The sequence below is a fragment of the Ptychodera flava genome, chromosome 6, assembly GCF_041260155.1.
Source record: "Ptychodera flava strain L36383 chromosome 6, AS_Pfla_20210202, whole genome shotgun sequence".
Lineage (NCBI taxonomy): Eukaryota > Metazoa > Hemichordata > Enteropneusta > Ptychoderidae > Ptychodera > Ptychodera flava.
The window spans coordinates 14,355,909-14,370,299 of NC_091933.1; the positions used below are offsets into that span (position 1 = coordinate 14,355,909).

Here is a 14,391-nt window from a genome sequence, read left to right on the forward strand (position 1 = left end):
AACATTCATACACACAAAGGAAAAGGAAACTACAAGTTATTATCTGAAAACAAGGGTGCATTCACAAACACCTCGGGGGATTGACAGGGGAATTTGAAAATATCACGAGTATGGGGGCATTTGAAGGAATTCGGGGAAAGGGGGAATTGAAACAAAACTGTCTCTGATTGATATGAAATATTGCGTTGGGTTGTCTCTTAAATAAAAAGTCACAAAAAATATATTGTCTGGAAAAAACTCATTCTCTGTTATGTATTTACAAATACGCAAACATACAGGCATTTTCTCATACCCATAGGCATCAACCTAGATCACATGGAACTGCTCCAGCCTATTTATTCTATGTGTCAAAAGAAACATGAATTTTCTTTTTATAGAGAAGTACAAAGATTACAGTGAGAGGCTTGTTCCGATGTACAGTACTTAGGATTTATGAAACAGCCATCCATAACTTTTGCAGCATTCTCTGGCAGAGACTAAAAACCAAAAGTTTGAGCTTAAAGTTGTAAGACCATTAAATGGTAGCTGTTAATAACCATACTGAAAACAAATTGTAAGTTGAGTCCCCCTTTCCATACATTTGCACTGGAACAGTGGAAGTCACATTGGGTCACTTTTAGGGAGCATTCGTTTTTTACAGGGGGGGGGTTGGTGGAAATCGGTAGGGGGTTGACTTTTACAAACCATTTTTAAGGGGGGGTGGGGTCAGAGTTTACAATCAATGATTGGGGGGTGTCTTATTTTATGAAGGTTTGTATGGAGTTATGGCAAAAAAAGAACAGAATTGACCAAAAAGTACATAAAACAGAATAGGAACATGGTTTTATTCTGTCTGAACACGTGATAACAAGCAGAAAAGAGCACTTTTGTTCACAAAAATAAAATTTTCAAGTTGACCAAGAGAAATAAGTGTCACGCCATGTTCACGATATAACTTTTGTAACACTTTGGGCAGTGAGGAAATAGCTCCAATTTTTGAAAATATGGTGTTGTATGGAGTGTTTGCAAAGATTATTAAACTTTGTAATTACATACATTTAAAGAACCAAGATAAAGGAATATATATAAGAACGCAAATGGGACATTAGTGCTTTTTTAATCAGTTATTCTGACGAGTCACTTTGGCTGACTGTCAAGTTCACAGAGGTAAACTGTATCTTTTGTATTACTCTGTTCTGATGGGTCACTTTGACTGATGGATGGCCAGACTGATGGTAAGCCAGTTGATTTTCTACCAACTATTTCATTCACCTGAGTCAGAGTACAATGGTTTGCCAGTGACTGTGTATCAGTATACGTATATCAGTGTAAGATGAGATATTGGGACTATGTAGATGCTCTAAAAAATTTTTTTCAATACAAAACTGCTAAATATGTGTTTTATTTTGAGGGGGATTCCAAAATTATAGCTAGTCAGAAGGTGGGGGGGGGGGGCATTTGAATGTGTTTTGAGTTGGGTAGGGGCATTTGAAAACATCAGAGAACCTTTTTTTTGGATTCCCTCCCCCCTCTCTCCAGAGGTGTTTGTGAATGCAGCCCAAAGATATAACAATGTCCTGTCTTGCCACACTCTGGTAATAGTGATGTGTCTCTGCTTGTAATACCAGATAAGCTTTAGTGTTTCTATTGTTCATCCTATGTAAGCTATCATTTTTTGAATTTGTATGCATAATAAAGTCTAACAGCAAAAGCCTTATACATTTCTCTGTACCTAAAATTTGCCTGTTTTTATATCTACTTTTTTTTTCCACTGCTGTACATGTTAAAACAATACCAGATTTTAATGCCCGAAACATCACAGGTGGGTCAGAAACAGGGTGACATATTTTTGACAGATAAGTGACTCTGGTGAAAGTGTTGTACAAATTCTAGAGAATGATAGAAGCAGTAAAACTGACAACTGACCGTAAACTCAGAAAGCATTTTCAACAACAGTGATGGTGATACTGAAACAATTCCTGTACACAAGGACAAGTACATGGAGAAGTGATTAGGCTGCCCATCTGGAAGACTTGTTTATTTTGTGACACCCCTAATTTCTCCTATGGTAAATTGATGCCTCCCCCCTCCCTCCGAGTAAATTCTAAAACACTTAATTCCTTTATACCTGTTGTGTCAGCACAGGGGTTCAAAAATGGTCATCATAGAGTGAGAAAGAATAAAAGTACAAAGTTTAATACTTGACCAATTTTATTCTTCTTCTTCTTATTTTTTTGGTTTTTAAAGCATAAAGTCTTTTGTTTTGAATAAAGACAAATTTTTCAACACTTTTTAATAAAGAATAGAGCCTCATGTGTGAGTGTGAATATATATGTCTAATACATTTTTATATCATATTTTGGAGCCACATGTGATCTGTTTTATACACCATAAAGTGCGCCCTCAGATGGCCAATTGCAAAAACCCCTCCATCTGTACAGCAATCTCTTTGGGATGGACATGTCAACAATGAAACAGCTATATTGCTAAATGGATGCAATTAAGAGCCATGAGAGTAAACTGGATGTTATCTTGTGAAAATGCAGATACTTGAACTTCTAAAGAGTTAAATCATCTTATCAATGATTTGTTTCATATTCTGATCTTTGCCCTGTGTGAGGACATATCATTCCATGCTTGACTTTTTTAGAGGGATTTGTAGCATCTATATAGAGCATCAACAAAGTTTCATGGGTTGGTAGACTTTATTGGTAACATATTAACAAAAGTGAAGACATACACTCCAGTGTCATACAAGGTTTAATAAACACTATGAAACTATCAAGTTGCTTGATCCACATGTCATACCAATTATGCACTCAGACAAAATAAAAAAGGGATTTGATATTGATGCAGTTTTCAATATGTCTGATTCCGTCAGGCTCTCAGCGACCATTGATGAAATTGCCTTAAAATTATCCTTTTACAAATTTGATCTTCATATGAAGTAACCAGTAACTCCCTCATATGCAATACATCACATTTTCTCTCAAAAAATCAAAAGAAACTGTTAATGGAACGACAAGCATTTGATAATTCTAAAGTTTTCTCAAATCACTCCCATAGGAGTATGAAGTATGAACTCATCATTTGAAATTTCTCTAGTATTTGACTCTAAGAAAATGTGCAAATTCAAAGCCAAGGGCTGTAAATTTAGCAGAATTCTGATATATATTACAGTAAATGACTTTGGAGTGTGAAGTTTGAATACATTGACATCATTGCTACAAGCAACCATTAAATGTAAAGATTAAAATTCGTAGACTTTATTGTCAATATTTATACATACTTTTCAACCAGGTATATAGATATTCACAAGTGTCTTTGTCATTCTAGCATACAAAATATACAATTGACAGATGCATCACACAGTATTCATTGTGGCCTATGCTTGTCTGTCTTTTCTGTACAAAACAATGGATGTTTTCTTTTTGTGTTCCTGTTTTCTCCAGGTGGTAGGAAGATTGACAATTGTCATGCGGTTCTTTCTTATCTATTTCTTCTTCTTCTTCTTGCCACCTTTCTTTCCTCCTTTCTTGCCTTTCTTTCCTTTTCCGCCGTCTTCTTCATCATCTCCCTGTGCCAGCTTGGCTCGTTTCTTACCCAGCGGAGTCTTGGAGTACCAGCTCTGATCAAAGACAAATATTTCACAATTAGCTTGTTTGGACAAACACAAGGCTGCTGATGAATCTTGTCAATCAAATTATAAAATTGGGTACATTGACAGGACAAAGATCTGATCAACACTTCTCTAACACTTATAAACACACTAATTCTTTCACTGTGAACAGTATATTGATTAAAGCTAAACTAATATAATTTATGCACATATAATATAAGATACTGATGTTACATGGAAGATGTATATATAAGTACTCAGTATTAGCTTAGTGCAGTAGATATTAAATCGGAAACCAAACTTTTTGTGACTTTTTGTGACTTTCCATTCGATCGAAATACAACCATGAAGGGATAAAACTCAGAGCTACCTATGTTCTGTGGGTATGGCTCATTTAATGCAGACTGACACATACTTACACCTTGCAAACTATTTCTCAAGTGTTTTTGACACCATACTTCAAAGAAACCGCCTTCTGGCAACTTAACATCAGTAATTTCAAAGCATCATTTTCTCAGTTTGCTGTGTACATCATGTGCTATGTCTGTAAATTGACTCACACTGTCTTGAAATGTTCTCAGATTTCAAAATGAAATGGGGAGAGTTCAGGGAAAGTTTACAGAGACCATCAATGAGATGCACTCTGTTTTACAATTCCCATTTTACAACAGAATAATGTTACTAATTCATTCATTATTTACGCAGAAAGGAAATTCTGATGGCATTCTTCGATCATCACTGTGTCTCTCTGAATTGATCTAATTATACAGAAGTTTGTACTCAAAATGGAAAGGTATTACAGGGACAGTAACTGTAAATTTTGATGATCTGTTTTACTACTTTTTGTTTATAATGTCGACTAGAGTGTCTTGTTCTACTCCCCAAAGCATGTTGAGACACAAAGTATTCAGCTTGTCAACTCAACCTGTACATGTGTACACTGCATACTGTTGACAAGTGAATTTTACATGTTGCGGCATTGTGTGTTAAAAGCTATATAGTGGATATTTCAACATGCTTTGGTGAGCAGAACAAAAACTTGAGATTGACAAACAAACAAAAGTAGTTGAAAAAATCAAAAGTACATAGGTACTGTCCCGTAAAATCCTTTCTTTTCTAGATGGCAAACTATTTCACCTTGAATGCTTCTTCCTCTTCTTTGTAAATGGGGTCAATTCTTGCCAGGGGTGCTACAAATTCACTGGCTTGTAATGGACGTCTTGATAACTGAGCGATACGCCTCTCTGTCAGGACCTGCTGAGTTGTTGTCACCATGTGACCCTGTGTGTAGCCATCAGTGATCTTGGACAGGGAGCTGATATCTAAGGTAGGCCCTATTATGCCACCGTATTTGTTTATCATGCTGCGCCAGAGCACTGTAGGGTTGAAAATGAATGACAAATTGTTGATACATCCCACAAAAAGATGCAACTTTTGACAGGAAGTTAACCTTACGACCCCAAATTCCCTGTAAAAGGGTCCACATTCACCATCGATAACAAGGAGTTTGGGCGAAACCATGGTGATGAAAGGATTAAGACTTTTAACTGATTAACCATTGATTTCACTTTTCACCTCTACATGTATGTATATGCACGAGAGTAAAATTCGAATTAACTTTTGAACGCGTCTTCCAAAAAACTTTATGAGAAAAGCAGCTAAAGTTTGAAAAAAAATGGCCAAAATGAAGTACCAACTAAGTGTTCTTGGGAGAGTTATCAGATTGTTTTATAAAAGGATACTACTACATAGGAGCAAGAACGAACAAAATGCAAAGCGCATTGGTGTTGCATTTTTGTTTGTTGTAAAATGTCTGATACGTTTTTCTATTTATCATTTCAACTTTGTTCAAAGAGAGCAAGCAATTCAGGGAGTGTACTTACAGTGTCTTGATGCATAGTCTGGTCTTGGAATTAAGATTATTCTCTGGAAACTACCAGTGATGCCCTTCAGTTCACATTCAAATGGACACCTTGACGTTCCCACAATCAGTACTCTGTCTTCTGGTTTGATGGTTTTCAAAACTTTGGGCAAGTCTTTTTTCAGTCTCTTGGGATCAGTCTACACAGGGAAATCATCAATGTTAGTCAGGAAGACAAGTAACAGTCTTTCATTACAAGAAGTCATACATGCCCAAGAAAATTTCTCTTTCTAAGTCAAATCATATCAAATTGTGTTAGCTATAAATACCAGATATAGAACTGAAACTGTTATTTAGACATTGAAATTTTTAGTTAGTTTGTCTTTCATTGTCTTTCAAAGGTATTCCTTTGATAGATCAAAACTGAAAAGTGCTTAATACTCTTGCTTATTGCCATATTTTCATTCTGTCGTGATAGTTGAACCCTAGAAGACACGCATGATAAACACTATTTAGACCACATGACAGTAAAAACATATTGTTCTCTCTGAAATTAAATTTGAAGAACAGAGACTGAGAAGATATATACAGCATTGTCATTACAATAAGATTCTACTCTAATTAGCATAAAGTTATGAGCGGTACCTTATCTGTCTTGGGTACTTTCTTCAGGAAAGTTCTTTCTGCATCCCCAATGAAGACAACTGATGGCTGTAACTGTCTTGCAACCTTGAATACCATATGGATCAACATCTGGAGACCACTTTTTCCGGGATATTTACCGGCGATGCTTGTGGCTGTGAGGTCAAATAAGTTTGCTCCGGTCTCTGTGCAGATGGCATGAACTAGCGTCTTCTTGCCAGTTCCCCTAGGTCCAGCCAATAGCAGTGATTTGGTCAATGGGGCCTTCTCATGAACAGCCTGGGAACCTGAATAAATGATTGTGTGGAGTTAAAACTTCACATTAAGGTGAAATTTTCATGAGTCTCCTAGATATTGAAAGAGAATACCAAAGAATTTGGAATCGAGATCATTGGCCTTTTCTAACTATTCACCAAAATTATTATAATTTATTATATATTAAAATTTTCAAGTCACATCTGGCTATAGCGCAAACAATTTTATGTGAATTTCTTGTATCACTAAACTACTTATCACTGTTTTCAATCATATTTACACAACGGTATCAATACAATTCAGCATCATTATGGTGCTTCTCTACAAAATGTGGTAAATTTGACACAAAGAATGGGGAACGTTTATTTCGGGACAATGTACAGAGAGTATAGGCTGAAAGATCCGTCACTCGAGGGCACTGTTTATCCCCCATGAGAGGGGGAAAGTTGAGAGCGCCCTCAAGCGACAGATTTTTCAGTCCACAGAGAGTATAGTTCACACTTACCTAGGGGAAGTATACCATACAGGGCTACTAACTGTCTCACATCAGACAAAGAGGGCATAGGCTCAATATTGGCTTGTCTCAGAGTGGTGCCCAAATAACTGTATTCGCCTTCAAATTCTCTCAGCGGTACTTTGGGACTTCTGATCAAAATGCCTTCTGTTACTAACTCTTCATAGAGTGCTTCAATTGTTCTGATGATGGGAAGAAATGGCAAAAAAGAAATAATTAAACGCTGTAAAGGGGAAGAATTTGGGGCTTAGTAATGCATTACTCATTATGACCTTTAAAAATGTAATTATTTAATAGCGCTTTTTCTATATACCTTATTTGTATAGGCATGATAAGTGAAAGCACTGACCTTCATCTTTACAATGGCACCAGGTCACATCTTAAATTGTTTATAAATTGTCAAGAAGTACATGATCTGTGATTCTATGTCAATGGACCACCACAGTTCTGAATTGGAGCCTCCCGAACTTCCACAACTTTGTAAAAAATAAGGGTTCTGATATCCCTTCAGCACACTTTTATGCTACTATTATGCTACTTCTACTACTACTACTACTACTACTACTACTACTACTACTACTACTGATGATGATGATGATGATTTTTCTTTGGAAGACAAAGACTCAGACTGGCAGATTTAAGTTACTATCATGCATATAATAGTTTTGATACAGCAGTTCATTCAAATGAAATATGGAAAATCATTTACAAAGTAGGTATAATGAGGATGCAAACTCATTGACAAATACCTATCAGCTGTGAGATCCTTTTCCTTCTTCTTTTTCTTTCCCTTTCCACTTTTCTTTCCACTCTTTTTCTTCTTCTTCTTACCACTCTTCTTGCCACTTTTCTTGCCTTTTTTGCCTTTTTTGCCCTTTTTGCCCTTATCGCGATCAACCGCCTGTAATGGTAAGGTCAAGCACGTGAATATTTGCAGTAGTCTTAAACAGGGAAATTTTAAAGTATTGAAATTAGAAATTAAATAGATCAGTTTGCTTGGAAACTGATTTGTTTGAATACCATTTTGTCTCAAAAATGTCAGAAAGGCTTATAATGACAGTGCAAAAATATTACTATGTAATCTGAAGTTTATTGTCTAGACCATTAATGGCGAGACTTTTAATCGTGTAATGTAGGCACTTACTAGTTTTAGATTTTTCAGCTCTTGTCTCATCAGTTCATCGACTTGAAGCCTGACTTCAGTCTCCACTTCAATACGTTTCTCCTCTTTGATCAATTCAGAATCATGTTTCTGACTGAAGTTGCCGGATTCATCACGGTCCTTCCACACACCTTAAGTCGAAAAACACATTGTTCATAATTATCAGACAAATATGGACACCATTACATATACACTACAAAGCTTTCATAATCAAAGTTGTGTTGTATATTTGAATAATTTTGATTGTTGTACGTAGGAACTGGGGAGGGAAGTACACTAATCAAATCCTAGTGTATCTCTGTCATTCCTACATTTCTGTTAATTGATAGTCTACAACCACACAACAAAGGCCACACAACAAAAGGAAGTATTCAGAAAGTATCTGCCAGTGAACAATAAAATTTTTCTTGCAAAACTATTTCAATTTTTTAGATAAAATTGATGGGTGCTTTGATGCTACATAAGAAACAGTTATTTCTGATAGCACAGTCAATCTAAATGTACTACGACGACACTTCCTGTATATAAATTATAAGATTAATTTTTTTGTACTTTTATCAACTTCCTCTCCTTGAACATATGAGTTTTACATGTGTGCAGTCTTTTATATGATTGCAACATGTAGTATTTATATAGCTATTTAAGATACTCAATGACCATAATTTTGCATATGTATCTAAAGCAAATGCATTTTGTGGCATGTCTACTATCGTTACTTATTGAATGCCAGTGACACGTCTGTACAGTTTTTAGCAGAGACCGTTCTTTGCAATTATACACTCCCCATCCCCCACCCCCTATTCCCGGTTACAATCAATGACTGCTACAAATACAATTGAATTACAGCTGGCTGAATTCCTGTGACTGTCAAGGAAGTGTTTCTATCAGAAAGGAATCTTTACAAGATTGGTAATTTACCACAGATATGTACCTTGTTCTAGTTCAGTTATCAGACTGGTAGCTAGAGTACAATTGTCAAGAAAGCCGTCACTTGGACAGAGGATGTCTCAACTCATACCCAAATAAACCCATGTTCAATAATATGCAATTTTACAAACCTGTGTAAGTATCGGTAGATTCCTTCACTGTGGGCATAAAGTTTGATGGCTGCATCTTGAAGCCTTCCTCTTCTTCCTGAAACCAAGGCAATCAATAACGATAATCTCTATCAAGAGTACCTCTCTCTTTCACATGCAGCTATCTAAAAACTGTATTTAGAATAAACAAAGATGTAATTTCTCCAATGAAACTTTGATCAGTTTATTAAAGAATGACAAGTTTCTCCATCAGCTTCTCTTGCACTTGACATGTGACTCTAACATGGCCATCAACTGTAAATGCCGAGTTCATTGGCTCATTTGAACAAGATTTTCAATTTCACATTATCTTGAGTTCTTACCTCATCATCTCCCTTGCCTTTGCCTTTTTTCCCCTTTTTCCCCTTTTTGTCCTTTTTGTCTTTCTTCTTTTTATCTTTTTTATCTTTGCCTTTCTTGCCTTTTTTCTTGCCCTTCTCATCTTCTTTGCCTGCTAGTTCAGCTTCCACCTGCATCACAGTCCATCAAAATTCACATTAAAATCCATGGTTTCCCTTCTGAAGTGATTAGCACTTTTGTACAGAATATTCACCATTATTGATCTCTTTTGGACTTTTCACAGAATCACCATATATAATGAATTCCTTCCCAGCGTTTTTTTTTTTCTTTACATCGCAAAACATACAAACAAAACTTACCTTTATATGAACAGGTGTAACTTGGTACATATCAATAATTTATTTATTTGTTACCCTTATTTTTCAAAGACTGGTTAAATGTTCGATAATCCCTACGCCGCCAAGACTGAAAGACATAACTACTGGTACAGGTCTATTTGATTTCCATTTTACACCATGACCTAGTACCTGACCTTGATGTCAAAAATTCATAACCATATCTCACCTCTGCTGGATCCTTTTCTTTGAAAATGGCGGCAGATCCTCCTTCATCTTCCTTGGGAAATTCCGGAAATTTGCCAGTGGCATCCCTGGAATGATATGAGACAAGTTATGGATAATGACATAAATTCTTCTGATCCGGCATTGTAACTGCCACTGCATGTATGGTCTAACACAGTTTGAAATTAGGTTTTATAAAATTCTTGAAAATCTATAATTTTCATAAGATCACTGAAAATCTATTCTCTTGAGACCTTTTAACCTCATATATTGAAGTGCCAGACAAACTAGGAGAGGTTTAGATATGCCTAACATGGATCTGTGTATTATCATACCTGCATTCAATAAACCACTGTCTGATTTGATCTTGCATAGTTTCTTTCATGTCTGGTCCTTCCACTTCACGGATTTTATTCTTGATGGTGTCCAACGCTTGTTGGTATTCTCTTTCGTGTTCTTCTTGGGTTACTCTCCTTGTTCCTTCTGTCTTTTCAGCAAAAGCCTGGGGTATATTCTTTAGATTTGTAGGTAGAGGGGGCGGAACCTGTTTTGAAAGAAAACACAGCAATAAAATTTGCTACTGTAATATTGTCTTTTCTAGAACTAATGGAGGACCTCAATGGTACAAAAGTGATGATATGGATTGAGAATTAGGTAAACAGCTTGCATGATTCAAATTTAGGATTTTGATGTCTTCCACGTTGACAAGTTTAATACAAAGTTGTGAAATTAGAGCTTTATTTTTACCTGTGAAAGCCAGTCAAGTGAAGGTTATTTATGTAGCTATGTGATTCTTAGTTAGCATACATCTGTAGACATGTGAGACAATTTCATCAATTTACATCATTTTTTTTTTTTAAATACACCTATCAATGTTTCTGTCTTGCAAAATACAACTTTAATGTGGAAACTGCATTTTACAGCTTGGATCCTAAAACTTTAAAAAATCTTATATTCAATCAAAGTGAAAAAAATCAATATTCAATCAGAATACTAACTTTCATAATGGCAAGTAGTTGAATAATTGATGATGGAATGCTAGACACCTGGTTTGTTTTCATAGTGATAAAGAAGTCACAGGAAATGGCTGGGTAGTGACAGATTTATTTAAATGTCCAAAATGTCCTACAAACCTTCATCATTGAAAAGCAAACATGGAGGCAAACTGTGTTTTGTTGTTTTCTTGCATAGGTTAGATAATACAAAACAATGAAACCAACAGCACAACTAGTATATATGGTAGGGAAGGTCTTGACTACTATGTCATATTGCAAAGCGAACATAAACTGACGAGATGTTTTATAGGAGTACACCTGCAGGGCTATGCTTCTGATCATGCTTACAGATGTTTAAGTTGAAAATGGTACTTGTTGATACTGTCTCAATAACAGGAAAAGACTAACACGGCGAAAGGGAATAAAATCTCATTTCATGGTCTTTGAGTTTCAAGGGAAACTCAGTTCTCTCAAAGATAAACAATATGCACAATTGCAAAGCAACGAAAGCAACTTACCATTCCTATAAACATCATCTCTTCCTCTCTTTCACGTCTTGTCCTCTTACGGATAACATAGCCTTTCCATATCTGAATAAATTGAAATAAATTGGATTTGAACATGTCGTACCAGCTATCAACATTTTCATACAGAATATTCAAAAGCATAATTGATAATAGATATCACTTTCCATTGCTTTTGTTAGATCAGCAATAAAAAAACATATCATGACCAAAGGATACAAGAAATTATTTGGGTATTTTATCAGAATACTTTTCATTGCTTTGGTGCATTTAACATGCCAAAATGAGTGGAACCTTCCTGTTCGTAAAGACAAATATACCGGTACAGTAGTTTTGCCTGGCGATGCTTTCACAACTTTCAAAATTCACATATCAGAGTCATCAATCTCTTGACAAGGAATATCTATTGATTACCTTTTGAATTCTGACTGCGGCAACATCAGGGTCTAATGTCGGTGCCCCTCTGTTTGCTGCCATTCGTTCACGTGCTTCCTGGATGCGTATTTCTCTCATGAACTTTGCTCGGAGTCTTCCCTGTCGGGCCCTTTCATGAACTTGAATCATCCTGATTGCGTCTTCTAAAGACATGGTAACTTCTTCCTTCTTCTCTTCCTGAGGTCCCATCTTGGCTAAAATCTGGCCAAGAAGTTTCTCCCTCTCCTGAAGAACCTTGTACTTCTCGTGAATGAAATACTTGGGAATGGGAATTTCAATATCATTCTGAAATGTAATAAGATGCATTGCAAAAGGTCAACCTAAAAAGTTGGTGGAGAGCAGATACGTTCACCAGGTAATGAAATCGAAGATGCATGGTGTTTTTCCCCTACCAGGTCTAACCCTTTTTAAAGAGTTCCTATACTCCTACCATTTTCTCATGATTGATTCTCAGACTTTGCTTATTAAATCAGGTAATTTTGTTTACATTTTTGATTATATATTTAACCATGTGTGTTGGCGATAACTTTTGATTATAGAATGGCTCTCACAACACCCAGAACAAAGAACAGAATACCGTAAACCTGTGAGACATAGTGAAGCTTGCAAAGTGAAAAATGAAAGTCAAAAATGATGGACAAAGTTGCAACTCTTACAGAGTAGAGTTGCAGATGGAAGCTAGTGCCTCTGTTGCAATTTTCTAGCCAATATTCTGCAGCTTTTATGGCTCCGTTATCAACGCATTTTGTTTGCACAACAATAAACAATGATGTGAAATCTGCTTTAATATACCCAGTTACAATGCTGGTAGATTATGGGTATACTTGTATTTCAAATGACTTCAAAATTAAAGTTGTACTGCACTTACCGGAGCTAATTTCAAATCAGACAGAATATCATCAAAATAGTGGAATTCAGAGAATTCCAGGAGCACCATCTCATTCTTCAGCTCAAGGGTCCTTCCCATGACACCATCTAAAACATGGCGTAGAACACGCCTCTTCTGTGGATGCACAATTTGGTCATAACACTGTTCAAGTCTACGAAAGATCTGTATATATTTGATATACAAGGTGGCATAGTTCTGAAATGCCGTGAGGCGGTCCTTTTCAGGTTTTGGAGGCTCTGCAGGCAGTTCTTGCTCAAGCAAGTCTTGTAGAGCACCCTGTGCTTCATCCCACTGCCGGTTATAAGTGCTGTAATGGAAACAGTCACAAAGTTCTGCTTTATATTGTTTTTTTTTTTGTAAACACATCTACACACACACACACACACACACACACACACACACACATGCATGTGATACACAGACAGACAGACACACACATAATCAATGCTGATAAATCTAAGCTTTAAACTAATGCTCTGAGTTGGTTTCAAAATGTCATTACCAAAAACCACAGTATAATGGTACTTCCAATCCATGTAAATGAGAGTCAAGATCTATGGATAATTAGGTCTGTCTGTCTGATGATTTAAAGACACTTTAGGTAGCTTAGTACATTGTGTGTGTGTGTGTGTGTGTGTGTGTGTGTGTGTGTGTGTGTATAATATTATTATTATATATATATATATTCAAATATATATATATATATATATATATATATATATATATATTATATATATATATATATATATATATATTATATATATATATATATATATATATATAATTCAAATTAAAACATTACATACATGGTTATGATGGTGAAAAAACTATACACAAAGAATGGAATGACTGACATGATGTCATATTGTTGCCACCGAACAGTTTAAAAATCTAGCTCAAAATCTGTAACCTCTCTGTGAAATTGACCACTTTACAATAAATTGACTTGTAAAAGAATGAAAGATATACCAAACAAATGCTAACCAGTGTTCAACTCTATAGGCCATGTGTACTGCTTACAAGTATGGAACTGTAAAGAGGGATTGGATTTTCAAAAAGTCAATCATGGGTGTCCTACCCTTCCTACCTCTATACTCTACCCCAAGTGGGGGTATGTGAATCACTAATAGAAACACAGTCATTCCAGTGTCAATCTTATGTTATGTTATGGAACTGCCATCTGCAGTCCCATTTAATCGCTTAACAATCAACACCCAGAACAAAGAACGGAATACTACAAACCTGTGAGACATGGTGAAGCTTGCGAAATCAAAAAGGATGGAAAAAGTTGCAACTCCGCGGAAAACTTGCCGAATATCAAGAACACATGACGAGCTTGAACTCACACCATCTTGCAGTATCTGTACACTGCCAACATGGCGTCTCCACTTGTGTAGAACTCAGTTGCTATGGCACTGAATATTTACCTCTCGGGATTGGGGTCAAAGGTAAGCAAAATTTTTAATAACACAAAATGATTTGTATATTACATACAAGCATACTTACACAGAAAGACAACTTTTCTAAAAGCTACTTCAACGACTTTGACTGTAAAATTCAGTGTTTTGCATCGTTTTAAA

At 36.0% G+C, this 14,391-nt stretch overlaps 1 protein-coding gene across 1 annotated transcript; it reads right to left on the reverse strand.

Annotated features, from left to right (window-relative positions):
* Positions 1–2,665: 2,665 nt before the first annotated feature.
* Positions 2,666–14,209, reverse strand: LOC139134923 (dynein regulatory complex protein 11-like). The gene is made up of 15 exons (XM_070702021.1): positions 14,054–14,209; positions 12,791–13,118; positions 11,902–12,207; positions 11,482–11,553; positions 10,304–10,512; positions 9,973–10,057; positions 9,432–9,578; positions 9,091–9,166; positions 8,015–8,163; positions 7,620–7,771; positions 6,862–7,052; positions 6,105–6,388; positions 5,482–5,659; positions 4,736–4,974; positions 2,666–3,607 (listed from the first exon to the last, which is right to left on the reverse strand). Exons 1-15 carry the CDS (start codon positions 14,062–14,064, stop codon positions 3,473–3,475), a joined length of 2,562 nt encoding a protein of 853 aa, XP_070558122.1. The 5' UTR covers positions 14,065–14,209; the 3' UTR covers positions 2,666–3,472.
* Positions 14,210–14,391: the final 182 nt, after the last annotated feature.